The 19,538-nt window shown below is 53.0% G+C and overlaps 1 protein-coding gene across 1 annotated transcript in view; it reads left to right on the top strand.

Moving 5' to 3' along the window:
* The first annotated feature begins 2,854 nt into the window (after positions 1–2,854).
* NOVA2 (NOVA alternative splicing regulator 2) overlaps positions 2,855–19,538 on the top strand; it is a 28,001-nt gene continuing 11,317 nt past the window's right edge. Inside the window, exons 1-3 of the mRNA XM_077848051.1 lie at positions 2,855–3,116; positions 11,924–12,067; positions 17,231–17,397. Coding sequence (XP_077704177.1) covers positions 3,032–3,116; positions 11,924–12,067; positions 17,231–17,397 — 396 coding nt within the window. The 5' untranslated portion in view covers positions 2,855–3,031. The remainder of the gene's footprint in view (positions 3,117–11,923; positions 12,068–17,230; positions 17,398–19,538) is intronic.

Consider the following 19,538-nt stretch of genomic DNA (forward strand, 5'->3'; position numbering starts at 1 on the left):
CTGACCTTTGCCCCATGAGCCCCTCCATAAAGCTCTGATGGAGCAGGAAGAAAAAGCAAGTTGAGGGGTGTTCTTGCTTCAGCTTGGTCTGGAGGGTCTTGTATCCTTGGCTCCAGCCTCTACCCACCCTAAGGTGGCTGCTTTCTTGAAGGCCCTGGGGTGGAGGTAGTGGGGTGGCACGGATGATGGCAGAGGGTGCAGCAACCCCCTCCTCTGGCCTCTGATTGGGGCCCTGCAATCCCCCAGGATTTGGTGCTTGGAAAGCTGACGTTAGGTTGCTATGGCAATGGGTTTGGGGCGGTTGCCATAGCAGCAGAACTAGCCTGGGTTTAAAAATATCTAGGAGGAGGTTTGTGTTTGTGTGTGAGTGTGAGTGCGTGACCAACCGTGCTGCCGTGTGTGTCCAAATGGGAGGGTTTGTGGGGGGGGGTGAGCTGGGGCTGCAGGCATGACTTGGGGGTGAGGGCTGACCAATACTTGGGATTCCGTGTATGTCCTGCATGTCTCTGAGTGGCCTGTGAGGTCCTGTGCATTTTGTGCATTAGACTATGAGAACCATGTATCTAAATGTGTGTGATTATCCCATTTGTGTGGAAGGCAGGATTGGGTCTGTTTGTCAGTATATATATCACATGTCACTAACATGTATGCCTTATGTAACATAGGCTGTTTATGTCTTACGGCTTTGATCATGTAACTTCTCAGGATGTGTGTGACCAAGTGTGGAGTTATTTTGGCTTTGGATATGTGCACCTGGGACATACTCGGATATCAGATGTGTGTCTATCTATTTTTGCATGAGAGCCTGTGACATATATGGTCCACATGACTGAATGTGCATTATGCATTATGGGTAAGTGTGTGTGTGTGTGTGTGTGTGTGTGTGTGTGTGTGTGTGTGTACCTATCCCCATGAGAATTCTTCATATATCAGAATGTGCCCATGTGAAACTGTTGAGTATACACCTGTGTGTCTGCAGGAGGGCTGGCATGACTACGTGTGTGCTGGGGATGTGGAGCTTCATGCCAGACTCCATGGATGTTGGGATATGTACCTGTGTGGTGTGAGTATATGTGAATCAAAGAGTCTAAGGTGTGGATCTGACCCCAGTGCCTCCCTGCATCTCTCTTGCCTCTTCCTTGTCTCCATAGCAACTAGCTCCTCAGCTCCCTCCAGGAAGATGGAGGGGGAGGATCCAGACTGCAGTGGACCACAACCCCCTCGAATCCCCCTTGGCTCCGGGGACAATGGGGGGGGAGGGGACAGATGGGAGGCCACTTCATCCTCCCCAGGCCATCTGCTACCCTCCCCATCCCGGGGACCTGAGAGCATGGCAAGGGAGGGGTAAGAGTGGGATGGAGGAGAGGGAGGGGCCCCCCAGCTGCCACAGTTACCCCCACCCAGGCCCCTCTGAGCCTAATCTTGCGTCTGACTGACCTAGGGAAAACCCTTGAAGACAAGGAATTCAGGGAGCAGAAAATTCATGTATCCGAGAGCACTGAATATTAGCAATGATCCACTCCAAGGAAGGGGCCCCTACTTCAGGTTCTGGAATTAAGCTTGTCCTGTGTTCAAATCCCAGTCTCCCTTCTGTCTGTCTCCCTGTGTGCCCTTGGACGAACCACACTCCAGGTTCCTGGGTGTCCGCTTTGTTGTCTGAAAATCAGGTTTTCTTAATGACAGGAGTAGTAATTCTTAGTCTTCAAGGGCTGAGACTGTTTTGTTCCCTGTTGTATCCCAGCGTTTGGGGTAGTGCCTGACACTTAGTAGGTGATTTGTAAGTGCTCTTGATTGACCCGAGCACCAACTGGATTTGGATTGTTAAACTCTGCTCTACACGCTTAATAGAGGTATTCATTGAACTCAATCCCCAGAGCCCTTGCAGTAATCCTGTGTTGATTCTTCAAGGGAAGGATGAAAGATTTGTGGGGGGAACGTCTCAGCTGTCAGAGGTGGGAGACATGTGAAGTGAGATTTCTTATCTCGACCAAGTGACAACAAGTCTCTGAGGTTTAGTTTCTTTCTCCATAAAATGGGAAAGGAGAGTAAGAGTACCTGACGCAGTCGGTTGCTTTGGGAGTTAAACGTAATAAGGTTAGTGAGGCGCTCATTTAGACCTGGACCTGGCACACAGTAAGTGCTCAATAAACGTACGTTACAGGTGAGGAGGGGAGAAAGGTGTGAATGAGCTCTGGGTCCTTCTCGGAGCCTGGGAGAGCCTGGTCCATCTCCCAGCTGCGGGAAAGGGCGTGGTCAACTCAGAGGGCGTGGTCCAGGCTTCAAGGACAGACCAATGGGGGCGCCGAAGGGCGCGGCCCTGACCGGCATGGGCGTGGCTTTGATCGGGTGGGAGGGGCCAGGCCGCTGTGGGAGCCTCCGGGAAGAAGATGCTCGGGCCAGCAGCCACCGCCAGCCCTGCCGCCGCTGCCGCCCGCACTCGCCGCCCCCCGGGTCCCCACTAGCGGCTGCCTCCGCCTCCCACCTCCGGTCCCGCTCCTCCGGCCCCCCGCCCCGAGCAGGGTCTGGGGGGCTCGGCCCTCCACCGGGGGAGCAAAGAAGGGGGTCCCGACCCCCCCAGTGGCGCGGCCAGTCCCTGGCCTCGGTGATCTTGAGAGAGACCCCACCCCTCAGTTCTCTCCGGGCCCTATCGGGGACCCCCCTTGCCCTCCCGTCCTGCTCACATCCGTTCTCCAGGCTCTGTCAGCCCCCCAGAACCAGCTCCCTCCCTCCTTCCCTCGCCGGGGTTCCCCCTCCCCCATCCCGCCGCCGCCGCCCCCTCCCCCTCCCACATCCCCTTCCCTCCCCCTCCCCCACCCCCGTCCCCCGCCCCCCCCCGACCATGAGGATGATGGCCGCCGGCGCGGTGCACGGCCTCTTCACGGCCTCCGCGGCCCCGCAGCCGCCGCCGCCCCCGCCGCCGCCGCCGCCGCAACCCCAGCCTCCCCAGCAGCCGTCGCCGCCGCCACAGCAGCCGCCGCCGCCGCCGCCGCAGCCGCCGCAGCAGCAGCAGCCGCCGCCCCAGGCCCCCCCCATGGAGCCCGAGGCCCCGGATTCCCGCAAGAGGCCCCTCGAAACGCCCCCCGAGGTGGTCTGCACCAAGCGCAGCAACACGGGAGGTGAGAAAGGGTTGCGGCTCGGTGTAGGGGAGCGGGCAGGGGGCCTCGCCTTTCTCCATCCTCCTCCCCCCGCCGTGGCAGGTGCAAGGGCTCTGGGGCGGGGAAGGGCGCCCCTCCCTAGACCGGGGAGCTGAGAGGGGCGTTGGGGAGGGGGCCGGACCCCCTCCCCCTCTCGCCGCTGCCCGGGGCTGGGAGCTTTGTCTGCGATGAGAGGGGGTGGGGGGGAGGGGGTGGTTAAGTGTCCTTGGGGGGCGCAAAAGGATGGGGGGCGTGGGTCCCTCTGGGCGGGCGTCTCTGTGTCCTTGAGGGGTGTGTGATGTGACCCTTTCGGGGCAGGGGTGTTCCCGAGCTGGCGTGTCCTGGCGGGGGGGAGGGGAAGGAGTAGAGGAGGCCTGTGGACCCGGAGCTTCCCAGCCTCCCTCCCTGGGGATGTCCTGAGCAAGGGTTGTCCCAGAGGGTGGCACGAGTGGGCCATGGGCGAGAATTGTGCGTGGGGACAAGCTGGGTGGGTGTGTTGGGTGAGATGGAGGAATGGGTGGGTGTGTAAAGCCAGGTGGAAGAATGTGTGGCTGGGACAGGTGTGTGTGTGTGTTTGTGTGTATTTGCGCGCGTGGGCCCTGTAAGGCCTGGATGTGTGACATTAGGGATCACGGATATGACAGGAAAGAAGGTGTGTGTGTGTGTGTGTGTGCGTGTGCGTGTGTGTGTGTGTGTGTAAGAGACAGGGTGAGATGAGAGGCTGGGCTCTGTGTTTGAGACCCTCAAAGGGGTATGTGTGGCAAGGGAAAGTGTGTGCATGTCACCCTAGAGGGGGCTGTGGTGGTGTGACACATGAGTGAGAGGGTGTGTGTGACATGCAAGGGGGTGTGTGGGGGAAGCTGAATGGGCCGGCTCTGGGTGTGAGCCATGAGAGGCTGTGTGGATCAAGGAAGGCAGTTCAGTGTGTGTGACACAGGCGTGTTTGGGGTGGGGTGGAACCAGAAGAAGCTGGTGAGGGTATGTGACAAGGAAAGGGTGTGGGTGTGACTCCAAAGAGGCTGTGGCTGGGTGTGACACATGGAGGTGTGCAACAGTGACATCAGAGGGGGTGTGTACGACAAGGGAAGGTGAGTGTATGACGGGGAGAGGTTAGGGCTCCGTGGGTGAACTGCACGAGGGTGTGTAACAAGGAGAAGGAAGGATGGTGCCCGTGTGACAGGGAAGAGAGAATGTGTGTATATGACACCCAAGGGGTATGAAAAGGGAAGGGGTGTGTGTGCATGTGTGTATATATATCTATAACAAGGGGAGGGTGTGTGAGTGAAATGGTTGAGTATGTAACACTAGAGATGTGGGAGTGATTCTGTGTGTGTGAGAGAGACAAGGGACTGATTCTGTGTGTGTGTGCATGTGTGTGAGGTCTGAGTGTTTGACAACACAGAAGGTGTGCGCGTAGGAGACAGGAGGGCCCCTCACTGTGTGTGTGACCCGAGGAGGTATGTGTACCCAAGAATAAAAGACGAGCTGGGAACTCTAGTGGGTGTCTCTTGGGCCAGGGACTCAGGAAGGAGGTAGGGATTCTCGGAGACTCAAAACCCAGCCTATTAACTCCCTGGATGGAGGGAGACCCCATAGCAGACAAGCCCCTCCCTGCGGTCACCTTGGCCAAAATCTGCTTCCTCTGGCCTTTTCCTCCGGATGGGAGAAGGATGGCCTGGGCCAGAGTGCACGCTCCGGTCTCCACCAGGCCCTGTAGTGGGTGGGGTGGGGACCTCTCACCTCCTCCCCTCGATGGAACACAAGCCAAGTCTCTTTCCTCCACGCCAGCAGCCCCCCACACTCCTGTCCAGGTGGGACCGGGATCGGGGACCCCCTGGCTGCCTGAGAGGGGGTGTCCAGCAGAAATTGAAGGAAAAGGAAGTTGGGGGAGGGGTGGGAGGGAGTTTCCTGTCCTTCTTCCTGCCCCCCCCAACCCCCAACCCCCAGCACACACATGAATATGTCCCAGCCACTTCCTTCCTTCTTCCTGCCCCACTGCCATTCCCAGTCCTGGAGAGAGTCGGGGACCCAGGCGGCCTTTGAGCCTGACCTGACAGCCCAGCCCTGCCCCTGCTTGGGGGGAGGGAGGTGTCTCATCCTTCTTTTTAAGGGGCTGAGGTGCCCCAAATCTGACTGCTCTGAGCAGCACAACCTAACAATAGCGATGCTGCCAAGGACGGTCAGGCCCGAGTCCTCGGCACCTACTCCAAGTGAGGCTCTGAGATATGGGTTATTTCCTAATACGGTCCTCTGGGGGAGATGATTTGAGCTGCTTTTTCACAAGAGGAAACCAGGCTCAGGGAAATAAAGCCACTTGCCCAAAGTCACACAGCTCATAAGTTGGTGGAACGGGGATCTGTTCAACCCTGGTTCCAGAGCTCGTGTGCTTATCCACTGTGCTTCCTGCCTCCCTCGGCAGCGGGGAAAGTAAGATGAGCCCCCAGGGACCCTCTCCTGAAAGCTTTTCCACCTCTCCTCTGGGTGACCTGTGGAGAAACTGAGGCCTGCAGAGGCAAAGGGATGGTCCTCCATTTACAGAAACGCTCAAGAGGCAGCGTTGGGCAAGGATCCAGGACTCTCATCTCAAAATTGAGGGCTCTTTGCAATAACACTGTAGTGACTGGGGGATGCTGGGTCAACCTCACCCCCTTCCTGAGCCTCAAGAGTCACCATCTGTCAGGTGGGGAAATCTCAATAACCACAACGATAGTAGTAATAACCACTACCGATATCATTGCTCACTGCTTTATAAGCACTATTTCATGTAATTCTCCCAACACTCTATGATGTAATAATCAACAATAATAAATTATAATGCTGGCTAATATCTCTGGCCTGTGGCGCGCCAGGAAGTATTATGGAAAATGCTTGGCACAGACCAATCATTGAATCTGTACAATTCTTTTATGTTACCCTTCTTAACAGATGACAGACTGACGCACAGAGAGGTTAAGTAACTTGCCCCAGGTGGGTCAGCAAATAAGAGGCAGAGCTGGAATTTGAACCCCGGGAGGCTGGCTCGTGATGTGGGTAGACGCTGTGGTGAACCCCATTTTGGGGTGAGAAAGCTGAGGCTCTGGGGGTGGAGGGAGTCTTCTAGGGTGTCACAGCAGGTCGTGGCAGACAGGGCAGATTGAGCTCTTGCCTGCAGCACCAGCCTGCCACTCCTGGCCATTCTTGAGGGGCTGATAGAGGAGATAGGGGTCATTCCAACTGATGTCCAGGCACTGTGGCCAACAGACACCATTGGGAGGGAGACAAGGCACCAAAGCACAGGAGGATTTGGGTAAAAGAGGTTGAATGGAAACTCAGGTTAGGAACTTATCAGAGAGACAACTAGTCTGGCTGTAGGACAGTAACAAAGGATGTCCCCCCACCTCCCTTGAATACAAGTGAAACTCTTAAGGTGCCACTAGTATGGCATACTCTTGACTGTATTCCCACCTCTGTCACCCCCATGTGTACAGAAACCACAACTTCCCTCCCCACGCACACACCAGTCATACCCTAACTAGCTACCAGCTGCCAATCCTCGCTCCCACCATCCTCGCTGCTTAACATAAAGACAGTGTCGCAGGGGTTAAGAGTCTGAGAGTGAGATCTTCTAGGGTTTATCTCCTCCCTGCCGTGCTCATGGTGTGGGACCCTGGGGCACCTTATTTCACTGCTCCAAGCCTCAGTCTCCTCATCTGCAAAATGGGAGCCGTGAGATCTGCTACTTACAACGCCAGACTGCTGTGTAGGGTTAAATGAGACTTTATATGTGAGGCTGTCACACTGTCACACATGTGCGTATCAGTACACAAGAGTTGTCATTACATTGTTATCCATCCCATGGAGAATGCCACCAGGGGCCTGTCACACCATCCAGCAGCTCTTCCCCCCGAGGAAATCCTACCCAGCCACCTTTCTCTCACTCAGAGACAGTGTCACAGCTCAAAGACGGTGTCACACCTTCGACATGCCGTCCCCTGGAAGCACGTTGTACTGCATTTCTCACACCAGACCGCTTTGCACACCTGCTGTCCCCACCCTCTTGAGCGGTACTGCTCCCACTACACTCCACCAGGTCTTGTCTTCCACCGACAACATCCCCATACACTCCCGCGACAATGTCAACATCACACCCCAGCTGCCTCACACCTCTGTGGAACGCACCGACACTTCTGGTCCCAACCTGCAAATCAGAGCGGGTCCCACGAACATGACACCCCAACTTTGGTTCCCCTAGACCTCCTGACACCGAAGTCACCTCTACAACACATACCACACCCCTTCTGCTCTACCTTTGTCATGAATGACCTCCCCCCACCTTTATTTTTTTTAATGTTTTTTTATTTATTCATTCATGAGAGACACACAGAGAGGCAAAGACATAGGCAGAGGGAGAAGCAGGCTCCCTGCGGGGAACTTGATGGGGGACTCCATCCCAGGACCCCGGGATCATGAGCTGAGTCAAAGGCAGATGCACAACCACTGAGCTACCCAGATGCCACCCCCACTTAAAGCCGCCTTTTAGTGTCAACTCTGATCAAAAGTGCCACTCTTACCACGGCACCCCAAATCTCTTGGGTAAGTCCACATTATTTCAGGGGACAGGGGTATTGGATGCTTTTTGGAAACTCCAGAAGCATTGCTGAAGAAGGTAGGCACAAAAGGGAGGATAAGACTAGAAGAAGGAGTGTTTGACATTGTAGCAGGATGAAAACCATCTGGAAAGCAGAAGTGGGCATCTCTAGTTCTCTGTCATGGTCGTGGGTAAAGGGAGCTTCCTAAACCCAGAGGGAAAAGCTAGGCGGGGGGTGGAGGTAGGTGGGTGCAGAGTTCTGGCATTTAGATTCTACTTCAGTAGAAGGAAGAACTTTTTCACAGGCAGAGCCTTGGTTGCTCAAACTGGCTGGGAGTGTGTGAGGTCTGGGGGGGCTCTGGGTTCAGCTCAGGGTATGTGTCTCCCCTTGCTGCCACGCAGGCTGGGAAAAGAGAGGCCTGGCTTTTTCCTGGGGGAGGTGGGACTCACACAGGGATGGGTGAGTGAGGGTTAAAAGCAGGCAGAGGGGAGTGCTTCCCAAATGGGAAAGACGTGAAGAGGATTCTAAAGAGGGTCAGAGCAGTTTGTTGGCCACAGTTGGGGGGGACTTGTGCCCTGAGTTCTGAGCTTGTGCAGGTGGGAGGTCCCACCTAGTCATTCTCTGTGGAAGGCTGGCCTCAGGTAGAGGCTCCTGATTTACACTAGTCTGATACAGGGATCTTCGAGCACCCATAGGTGGCTTAAGCAGTCCCTGGACAAACTTTTTTTTTTAAACCATGGTATGTTTATATCATATGTCCTGGAGGGGAAAACATAACGAGCCTTCAAACTCTGATTATTAGCAGTGGTTTTTAAGTGTCCTCTCTAAATAGATTCGTTTAAATTCTATTTTATTTTATTTTTTGGATGCATTTAAATTTTAAAAGCGAGTGGACTTGAAGGAATGGACTGTCTCGCTCCCTGCTGTCATCAGCACCTAAAACAAAGCCTGGCAGAGAGTGGGTGCTCAGGAAGGGTTTGCTGGAGGATGGGAGGGAAGGGGGAGAGAAGGAAGGAAACTGTACCGAGGGCATACATCAAGGGTAAAGGCAAGAGGTGGCATGAGAAGGAAGGGAGTCGGAGAGATGCTGGGCGTCCAGAGAAGGGGGAGCAGGGTCTCGCTTCCATCAGTGAGAGCTCATTCCTCTTCCAAGAAGCAGAGAAAGGCCTGGGACATCCCTAGGGGGCATGTGATGAAGGAAGTGGGGGTCTCCCTTTCTTCTCTCATCGCCCAACAAAAACCTCAGACCTTAGAGGCTCGTCTCCCCACTTGTAGAGCACATACCCTGGGCCAGACGCTGTGACAAGAACTTTGCTTGTGTTCCTGACATCAGTGATAATCACGCTGATGGTGGAGGTAATGACATCTAGTGTTCCTCAAGTGCCTCCATGTGCCTGAGACCATCCTGAGTACTTTACGGTTTATCATTTAATTAATTACGGAGCACGTCTCCGTTTTACAGATGAGAATACTGAGACCCAACGAGGTGAGGTGGTTTGCCCAAGACCAGGCGGCCCATCCTGGCAAAATTCACACTCAGTCTATGGGTGTTTCTGCTGTTTCATATGGGGATTCCTGGGGAAGGCTAAGACGGAGAGCACAGGAAATGGGGTAGAGGGGCATACCCAGTTTTCTTCAGAGTAGGTGAATACCTTCTACATTCAAGGAGGAAGTTGGGGAAGAGACCTTGGCTGGAGAGAAGATAGGGAATGAAGTCAAAGAAGGAAAAAGAGGATGGAGTCCTTGTGAGAACACCCTCCTCCTCTTTCTGAGCCTTTCAGGGATAGAGGACTGGTCCTCCATCTCTGTGACAGGTTTAGGGGTGGGAGCAGGCAAGAGGCTGCCTCTGTGAGCCCAGGGAAGAAAGTGAATTCAGGGGGCTCAGAATGATTGATGGGAAGGCACTCTGGGGGGCTAATTACCTAATAGGTTTAATGGTCTGATGAGGCAAGTTTAAGAGGATTGCCTTGAGCTCAGGGCATCGCCTTCATTCTGGACCCCCCTCCCCATGCCAGCGAAGCCCCGTCCAGCCCCTCGCCCCCATACCCCCACCTTAACACACCAGGGAGTCCAGAACCTTCAATCGTAAGGGATCAGGAAGAGATGGGCAGGGCTCCTGCCCCCCCCCCCGCCCTGCCCCCACTTTCACCAGAACAGTTTCTCTTTTATCTGCTCTATGTGGTGGAGTTTCATGTGAGACATTGAAAATAGGTTTCCTTTGCTTAAAAGAAAAAAAAAATTTAAAACCACTGGGGGATGGTTTAAGACCTTAAGCTTTGGTAGCAGAATGGCCTGGCTCCTCCCTTCTTTTCCCCAGTGTTTTTATTGCATGCCCACTATGTGCTGGGACATGGCATGAGTCCCTGGGACACAAAAATGAGCTCCAGGGGACGTTTGTGATACGTTGCTCTGAAGGCATGAAATGAACGGGAGGGGATCCATCTCCTCCTCAGAGTTCAAGGAAAGCTTCCAAGAAGAAGCAACATTCGAGTGGGGACCTGAAGGACAAGAGGAATTCACTGGGGGAGGACAGTTCTAAGTAAAAAGAATGTGCAAAGGCCCTGAGGTGGATGGGAGGAGGGAACACTTAACAAAGAGGAAGTATGCCTGATGCTTATAGAAGAAGATGAGGACCTGAAGCTGGAAAGAACTGCAGGGCCAAATCATAGAGGCTCTTATACGGAGAAGATTCCACAATTTCTACCCTCTGAGCAGTTAGGGACAACAGTTGGGTTAGAAGGTTAGGCATGTGCCTTGAGTACATTGACAAAGCATTTTACACATGATCAAGAAAATTAGTCCCTAACAGAGAATGGCCACAGTCCCAAAAGTGACCACTGGCACCACCTCACCACCCCCGGGTCTTGGGGACTGTCCTTGACTACATTGGTCTTCAGCCACCAACATCGGAAGGTGCTAAGCAAGTGAGGGCCAAGAATGAAGCAGAACTGGATTGGGATCTCATGCCAGGGACTTTCTTGGTGCCCTTGAGCAACTGACCTTGGGCTGGTGCCTTCACGGGCTCTGTGCCTCAGTTTCCTCCCACGTAAAAATGGGCCTTGTTATACCCACCTCATTGGTGGGTAGGGAATGGTTGAGGTCAAGCTTGCAAAGCACTCAGCACAGTACAGGGTCCATACTGAGTGTTGAGAACATCTCTGGATATTCTCCTCCTGATCCCTCCTCCCCCACCCACCCCTCGATGGCTCCACCAGTTAGACTGCCACCACCTCCTACCTTGTGGGCATCAGTGGGATCTTCTGGAAACCTAAGTCAGATCCCATCTCTCCACTGCTCAGGGCCCTCCCATGGTTCCCATTTCACTCACAGTAAAACCCAAGACCTCACCATGGCCCACAAACCTCAACACTCAACCACTGCCACCACCTCTCTCAGCCCTCATCCCCTTCCACTCTCCACCTGTCATCTTCAGCCCTAGCTACACTGGCTACCTCACTTTTTCTCGGACAACTCTGGCCCAGTCCCACCCCAGGGCCTTTGCACTTGCTCTTCCACAGAGCCTCATGGTTCCATTCCCCCCTCCACAGCCTGGACAACAATCAGTCATGAGGGTCCAGAGCCAGGAATCTAAAGCCAGGTTACAAAGTACTTCTTTCATAGCATCAGTGTGAAAAGTAAAAGAACTGATATTTGTATAGTACTTGAAACAGAGTCTAGTGTATACTAGGTTCTGTAGAAGTGTTTGTTAAACAAAGAATACCACATTCTTGGGGAGGGCTTTCCTGGCCACCGGATCTGACACTGCCGCCTCTACAAGCCCCCGTCCCTTCTCCTGTCCCTTTTTGTTTTTGTGGAGCTTAACCACCATCCAACATAAAACATACTGTCTGTCTCCCCCCTCTAGAAGAATGTAGCTGTGTGAGCTCTTGGCTGAATCACTGAAACTATCTTGGCCTTATTTGCCTCATTTGCCTGCAAAATCAGGGAGTTTGTCTGTTTTCCTCATGGCTGTTTCACTAAAACAGTGCCAAGCGTGTGGCAGCAGGTGCTCAGCAACTATTCGTGGAATGAATTAATGAATGAATGAATGAACGAGTGAATGAATGAAGATCATTAGTTGTATTATCTTCCCTACTGCTATTCTCATGGTCATTGCTCCTATATGTTCCTGTGACGCCACTGGTTTCCTAGGCCCACACCAGGCTGAAGGTGGAGACCCGCCCCCTGACTGCCCTCCCCCCTCCCCCTGTGCCCCTGCAGAGGAAGGCGAATACTTCCTGAAGGTGCTGATCCCCAGCTACGCGGCAGGCTCCATCATTGGCAAGGGCGGGCAGACCATCGTGCAGCTGCAGAAGGAGACAGGAGCCACCATCAAGCTCTCTAAGTCCAAAGACTTCTATCCGGGTGAGCCCTGGCCCAGGACTCTGCCCTTGGCCTCCTGTCCCTCCCACCTGGGCCGTGGATAAGGGGGAAGGGCTGCCCTTTGGGCAGTCGTGGTGATGGGGGGGCCTCCCCTCCTCCTAAGGGGACAGAGCTGCCCTCAGCCCCAGAGGCCGGGCTTGAGCAGATGGGGGTGGGGGCAGGGCCAGACAATGGGCCTGCTGCATATTCATGAGCTCATTTGCATGATGTGCTGGCAGATGTGCCCCTTCCCACACACCTGCCCCTTTGGGTCAGTTGGAGTTGCTGGAGGGGGGTGGGCAGGGAGGCAGGTGTCAGGGCTTCCCTTGGGGTTGGGGGGACAGCCAGACTTGGACTGGCTGCACACTCCCCCCCCCCACACACGCACTTCTTCCCCCCTAGCTCTTTCCCTTTGGATTTCTGTTACCCCATCTTGCCCAGTTTGAGGCTCCCTGGTTTTCTCTATGTTGTTCTTCCTATGTCTCTCTCATTCTGTTTCTGACTTTCCCAGCTCTTGCTCCCTGAGTCTCCATTCCCATCTGCCTCTCTCTGGCTCCTCCTGTTCTTTTTGCTTCTGTCTCTCTGATTCTGTTTGGATATACCCCCCACCTCTCGCTCCCATAGATCTGTCTTGTCCATCTCTACTTTTCCACCTCTCTCCCTCCCTCTCCTCCCCCCCCCTGCTTCTTGTCTTCCCACGCCTCGCCCCATATTTTCCTTACTCCTCACCTCTCATAATCCCATGCTTTTCTTTCTCTGGTCAGTCAACCAATATTGAGTAACACCCCCTCAACCATCTGCTGGATCACCCCTTATTTCTTCCTGCCTTGACTCACCCATCCCTCCCTTCATGCTTCCTTCCCAGTCTCAGGCCCCATGAGCCTTTTCTTTCCTTTCTCCAAACCCAGCCCCTCTTCTGCCTCCCCTCCAGCTCTCACTTTCTCTCCCCACAACCATAACATCTCCAAGGCCCCTCCATTCCCTCTATTGCCCCTTGCATATCTGTCACCCCTCCACTACTCCCTCCCAAGACCAATGCCTGAGCTTCAACATCTAGAGATGTCCTCCAGGGAGGGCCCCCAGAATTGCATCTTTGGTCCAGAGCTGATTCTAGTTCATCCTTAATCCCCTAGGATTTTTTAGGTCAAATACCAGAGCTAGAGTCCAGGGTCAGAACACATTCATATTCTCTCTCTCTCTCTCTCTCTCTCTCTCCCTCCTCCCTTCACCCGCCCTGCCTCCCATCTCACTAAGCAGCTTTGGCAAGAGGTTTAGAGAACTGTCCAGGGAACCAGGCACCCCACCCTACCCCCCTTTTCTCTTCCACCCTGGCCCAGTTTCACCCACATGCCCCCTTCAGCCACAGATATGGATAAGACCTCTGCTTGGGGGCATTTATCTGAAGATACTTGGTTCCTTATCCCTGGATCACATTCTGTGACATGAGACACATCATCTCCTCCCAACTCAGTGACACACCCCAAAGGCCAGGCAGCTGAGAACCCCAGAGAATGGGACAGTCATTGGCTTTCTTGGGCCAAATACTATTCAAACAAGCAACGTGATCCAGCATCTCTCCCCAACACCAGGACATGCATCCACCTCCACCCCCAACTGCTGACATGGAATTTCCAGATCATATGGCTTGTGCCGGCTCCTGACTCAAAGATGCAGGACACAGCCCCCTGTGTCCTAGTCCTGCCCCCTAGGACTTCCTAGGACCCACAGGAACATAAGAAATGAAGAAATGTTTCAAGAAATGCTTGAAACAAAGAGTGTATTTCCATCTGCTCCTGGCTAACACCCTTTCATTCATTTATTCAAGCTACATTCTCTGAGCACCTCTTCTATGGACAGAGATGAGGACATAGCAGTGACTGAACTATCCCCCCCTTTTCCTTCCCAGATCTCACAGCCCAGTAGGGAAGACAGACTGAACACCAGCAATAACCTAGTGTGGTCAGGGCTAGGACGGGAAGCCCAGAGGATGGTGGCAGCCCAGATGGGGCACCTGACCCAGCCTAGAAAGGTCAGGGAGGGCTTCCTGGAGGAGGGGCCCAGAACAATAAGTAAGAGTGAACTAGATAAAAGCAGGGAAGCGTACTCTAGGAAGATGAAGTAGCGTGTTCAAAGGCTGGTGGGGTAGTTTGTTCATTGTGACTGAAACATACAGAACAGATGAGAAATGACAATGGCGAAACACACAGACAGATGGACACACACGCACCCACACACACTGCATTTGTGTCTACTACATGAAACAAAAACCTACCTGACCCTTAACCCCAAAGGAGGGGCAAAGCACAAAGGGTTTCCCCTCCTTGGTACAGGAAACTCCAAGCCCCAGACTCTATCCTTCCAGATCATACATGGAGAAACTGAGACCCAGAAAGAAGCAGGTATCTGCCCAAAGTCACACAGACTTCCGTACATCCACCCAGACACCTTAGTGATTCTAAAACGCCTTCTGATTTTGAGCATTTGCCTGAAGCTGTCCCCAGAAGAAAAACACAGGTACACATACTTTTTTTTTCAATGTATTGATTTATAATGATATTGCCATAAAGTACAAAATCTTAAGTGATTACTTAATAAATCCATGTATATTCTTTTTTACTATCAAAAATACAGTAGCAAAAAATGGAGTTGTCTTATGCCTTCCTCCCAACATACACACAAACACACACACACTCCAGCCACCCCAAATTTAGCCCAGGGTGAGCTCTGTGTTTAAAAGTCCAAACTCTGAAGCCAGACACCTGCGTTCGAAACCCTGAACTTTCACTATTGGCTGAGTGAACTTGGGCAAATCCCAAACCTTCTCTGTGCCTCAGTGTCTTTAGCAGTAAATCAAGAATAGTAATATTGCCTACCTCATACATTAAGTGCACAAATATATACAAAGTGCTTAGAATATTGCCTAACACTTGGTATTTTGTAAGCACCAGCTATCATTATTGGACATTCTTTTGAGGGTTAACTGAGCCCCTGAAAGCCCTTGGGGAGCCCACTTAGGAACTACAAAGGGTGGGAAGTCACAGACTCCCTGAGCTGGAAGGGAGCCTCACAGAAATGGGAGTGCAGAGCCACTTCAGCCAGGCTCTCCCTAGGGCCTCCCTGCCCCCCCACCCCGAGTTCCCACCCTGACCCACACCCTTTCCTATTTACACCCAGACGGAGGCAGCCTGCACGCTGACTCACCCTTGGCTCAGACCAGTCCATTGTTCTGGGGTTGGGGGGAATAAGTGAGGAACAGCAGCCCAGAGGAGATGGGGAATGTCAACTTACACCAGTGACCCAAGACAGTGACACCCAGGCACATGGTGAGACTGGCATGCCAGGCTGAGAGATGGCAAGTGAGAGGTTAGACTTGTAGCAACATCATGCTGTACTAGAACACCCACAGGAGACTGGACCTTCACCCCCAAATGTCCCAGACACTCAGGCACATGGAGCCTGGCACACACTCAAGAGCCAGGGAGCTAAGTGGTCCTGTAGGCAGAGTCCCACCCAGAGAGAGACAGACACTCACTCCACACACCAAACATGCCCAGCTCACCCAGGAATGCACACTGTCACACCTGCTGGTCACAATAGAGCCGTCTTTGTACAGCTAAAATGCACACACCCAGACACACACACACAGGCACACACATACATACACACACCAGTCATCCGGTCTTACATGCTGACACTTGAGTCTGCCTGTTGATCTCTCTGTCTTTCTCACATTGACACATACCAGTCATACAGTCTTGTCCATCTGTCTCCTATACACAGGTTCATGCACATATACACATGTACCACACACCAGTCATTCCAAAGAGTCTTTTGAACACCTAAAGGTGTCTGGTTGTCTGGTTGTCTCTTTCCTGCCAACACTCACACTGACATCCAGTCTCAAAGTGATATACATTCATCATACAGCCTCAGTGCTGCTTCATGAGATTCTTTGTTTCTTTCTCTTAAACTCTCCTGTACAAGCAGCTCAGTCTGGCAAATAGTATCCATAACCTTGGACATCACAGTGACACCCAAAGTCTTTCCCATACGCAAGAGTGCGCTGGATTCACTATGTCACACTGTTGATATCTCAAGCTCTCCCACTCTTTCTCTTATACACATACACAAATAAGAATAATTTAGCTAGTCCTGCCCAGGTATACACATGCATGTACGCACATGCATGCGCGCGCGCACACACACACACACACACCACTCACCCAAACAGTCTCACAGATACATTCGTACTGGTCAGAGTGTTGCCCAGAGTCCCTGTCCCACACACATATATCCCAACACCATCCAGAGTTGGCTTCTCTTCTGCCTCCCTACCTCAAGTATACACACACACACACAAACACACACACACAGTAAGGATGCCTAGGTTAGAACCGCAGCCAAAATCTAGACAATCTCCAGCAAAGGCATCCACCCCACCCTCCTTTCCCCATCCCTGAGTCCCTACCCTTCCTACCCACAGTAGAGTTGCCTCTGCTCTCTCCTGTCCACACCCTTGCCCTCCCCTCCCCTTCCCCCCTCCATCTGGTGGGTCCAGGCGGGCACTCTGGCCTCTCTTCTGTCTCCCCCATCCCCCAGCCCTTCCCCATCCTCTCCAAAAGCCCAGAGGCCTTCGCTGCAGGCTTTCAGGGGTTGCCACGGCAACGAGGCTTCGTCCCTCGTCCCCCTGGGGGTGGGCTGAGGACCCGGCCAGCCAGACCGATAAGGGGGTTCCAGTTACTGTGGCAACGGTTGCAGGCCTGAGCTCTCGGCTTCTAGGGTTGGGGGGGAGTGAGTGAATGGTTGCCAGAGCAACCGGGAGCCGGCATGGACTGGGAAGAGGCAGCTGAGCCCTGTCTCCCCTGCCCAGAGCTGCTGTGGGCATCGCAAAGCACTTAAGCATCATTCTTCCATCCCCTGGGGTTGTTTTGAGGGAGGGACATGAAGTGCAGATTATAAAACAGGCATTCCACTCACTTTCCCAGCTACCCATCATGGCCTGGAAGCCCATGCCAGTTTCCCTGGGCTTACCATGTGACCTGGGCCAGTCAGGTCCACTTTCTGGTCTGGAACTAGGTTTTCTCTTTTCATTAAATGGGGTCTGTCTCCCAGGAATCTTCCCATTCCTGTTTGATGAGGGTGCCCTCTCTCTCCCTTGCTCAACAGGAACCACAGAACGAGTATGCCTGGTACAGGGCACAGCAGAGGCCTTGAATGCTGTGCACAGCTTTATTGCTGAGAAGGTCCGAGAAATCCCACAAGCAATGACCAAGCCTGAGGTGGTCAACATCCTTCAACCCCAAACCACGATGAACCCTGACAGAGCCAAGCAGGTCAGCAGGGGCAAAGACTGGGTTTCTGTAAAACCGGTGAGGTTCAGGAGAAGACACTTCTCCCATATCACTAGATTACTGTGGGAGTTGAATAAGATAACGCTGATAGGACGTTTGTCAATCAAATACATGGTAGTAGTCAGCCGAATTATTAGGGAGTCACCCTAGGGACCCAAACCTCTTGGAGTGGGCTTGATTCAGAGAGAGAGTGAAAGTCTGGGAGATTTTGTCCCGGACCTGACCTCCCCCACCCCCAGTTCCTCCTTCCTGGGGTTCTCTAGACCCTCTCCTTCCTTCCACCTCATCCCATTGTCTCCCAGAACAACCTGCCTCCCACTTCCTGTTCTCACCGGAAGTGACTTCAGTGACAGCCCATCCAATTCCAGAAGAGTTGAGAAATGGCCTCAGACTCCCTCTCTCCATTAATTATTATAGGGAGTAGCCGCTATTTTGGAGAAATGATGTTTTGCTAGCGAGAGAGGGGGCTGGTCCCTCTCCTACACAGCCCTCTCTAGGAGGGATGGAAGGAGGAGGGGAAGGCAGCGCCTCTTGGTTGCCTCAGTTACAGGGAAGCGGTGGCGTAGGGGCGTGGCAGGGAGCGGACCAATCAGAACCCCGGCCTCTCTGGTTGCCATGACCACGGTGCTCACCGGGCAGGTGGGCTTGCTGCAAAGCCCCTGGCAGCGTGGCCCGGAATGGGTGGGAGGTGGAGGGCAGAGGAACTGCGCACACTCCCTGTTTTCTCTCCCCTACCCCACTCCCATGTACTTGCACACACGATAAGAGGGACCAGAGCCCCTGGCAGGAGGACAGGCCACCAGTGAGGCTTCCTTAACGTCTGTCTGGGAGCAAAGACTAGAGAGAGAGAGAGACCCTTGGTAAAAGGAATCTGGAATTCTTGGGGATTCTTACTACCCTGAGATGGGAGAAACCACGGGCCAGAGTTCCTCCAGGTTCCTGGGGAAAGGTGGGCGGAAAGCCCTGGAAGAATGCTGCCAAGCGGATCCATCATTCCCAAAAAGACTTCGGGCTTGGAGCTTGGAGCGCGGCTGCTGTCCTTGGTGCTGAAGCGGCTGTGCCAGGTCTCTCCCGAATCCCTTCCCACCAGCAGGCCACAGTTTACACACTTCACAGGGTGGCCAGGATATTGCCTCTTCCCTCCGCCTTGGTCGCGGCTACAAAGGGCTCAGAGTTCATGAAGAGTTTGCACATGTTGCAGGGAAAATGGGGTCAGCACCATCTGCGCCTCATACTTCCACCCCACCCCCTAATCCACAGGAACTCTGAGATAGTGGAATTGAAACATTTTAGAACCAGGATTTTATCTCTCCTTGTTTATTACCTAGGGGGCTCTAAAGAATGAAAGAGATAATGGCTGAAGGCTCAGGCTCTGGAGTCAGATGTTGAGTTGAATTTTATTCTGATAACTTCTTACCTGTGCGACCTTGGACAAGTGACTTGATTTCTCCATGCCTCATTATTCTCATCTACAGAATGAGATTCATTATGGTACCTAGCGAAGGGCAGTGATCAACGTTCACTGATGTTTGAAAAGCACTTAGCATGTATGCCTAGTACATAGAAAGTTCTCAAAAAAAATGTTAGCGGCTGATATTATTCTGGGATTTTTAAGTCAGGGGACAGGTGTCTTCTTCTACATTGGACTTGCTGTGTTACTCTGGGTTCCTTTCTCTCCTGTAAGCCTCAGTTTCCTTTCTTTACAGTGTGGAAGCTGGGCCAAATCAGGGATTATAAGTTGAAATGCCTCCGAGATTCAGCAAGGGAACATAAAGAATTGAGGACTCTGGCCTCATCAGAGAGATATAATGCCATCCCTAAAGGGGGCAGCTGCTACTCAACTCGACTCAATTCTTGCCCTTTGGGAATGTGGACAAAGTGTTGCCACATCTTACAAATTTTTCAGAAGAAGCCAGAAATATTTGAAATCAGCTGATTTTTTTTAAAGGTTGGCTCAGTCTTAAAAACACTATGTGGCTGTGGGCTGCCTATGGGCTGACTGTGGGCTGCCTGTGGCCTGAGGACCACCAGTTTGCCACTTCTGGGCTAAACCAGTGGTTCTCAGCCCTGAATGGTATCTGAATCATCTAGGTAGCTTAGAATGCAGATTCCTGAATCCCAGC

The sequence above is a fragment of the Canis aureus genome, chromosome 1, assembly GCF_053574225.1.
Source record: "Canis aureus isolate CA01 chromosome 1, VMU_Caureus_v.1.0, whole genome shotgun sequence".
Taxonomy (NCBI): domain Eukaryota; kingdom Metazoa; phylum Chordata; class Mammalia; order Carnivora; family Canidae; genus Canis; species Canis aureus.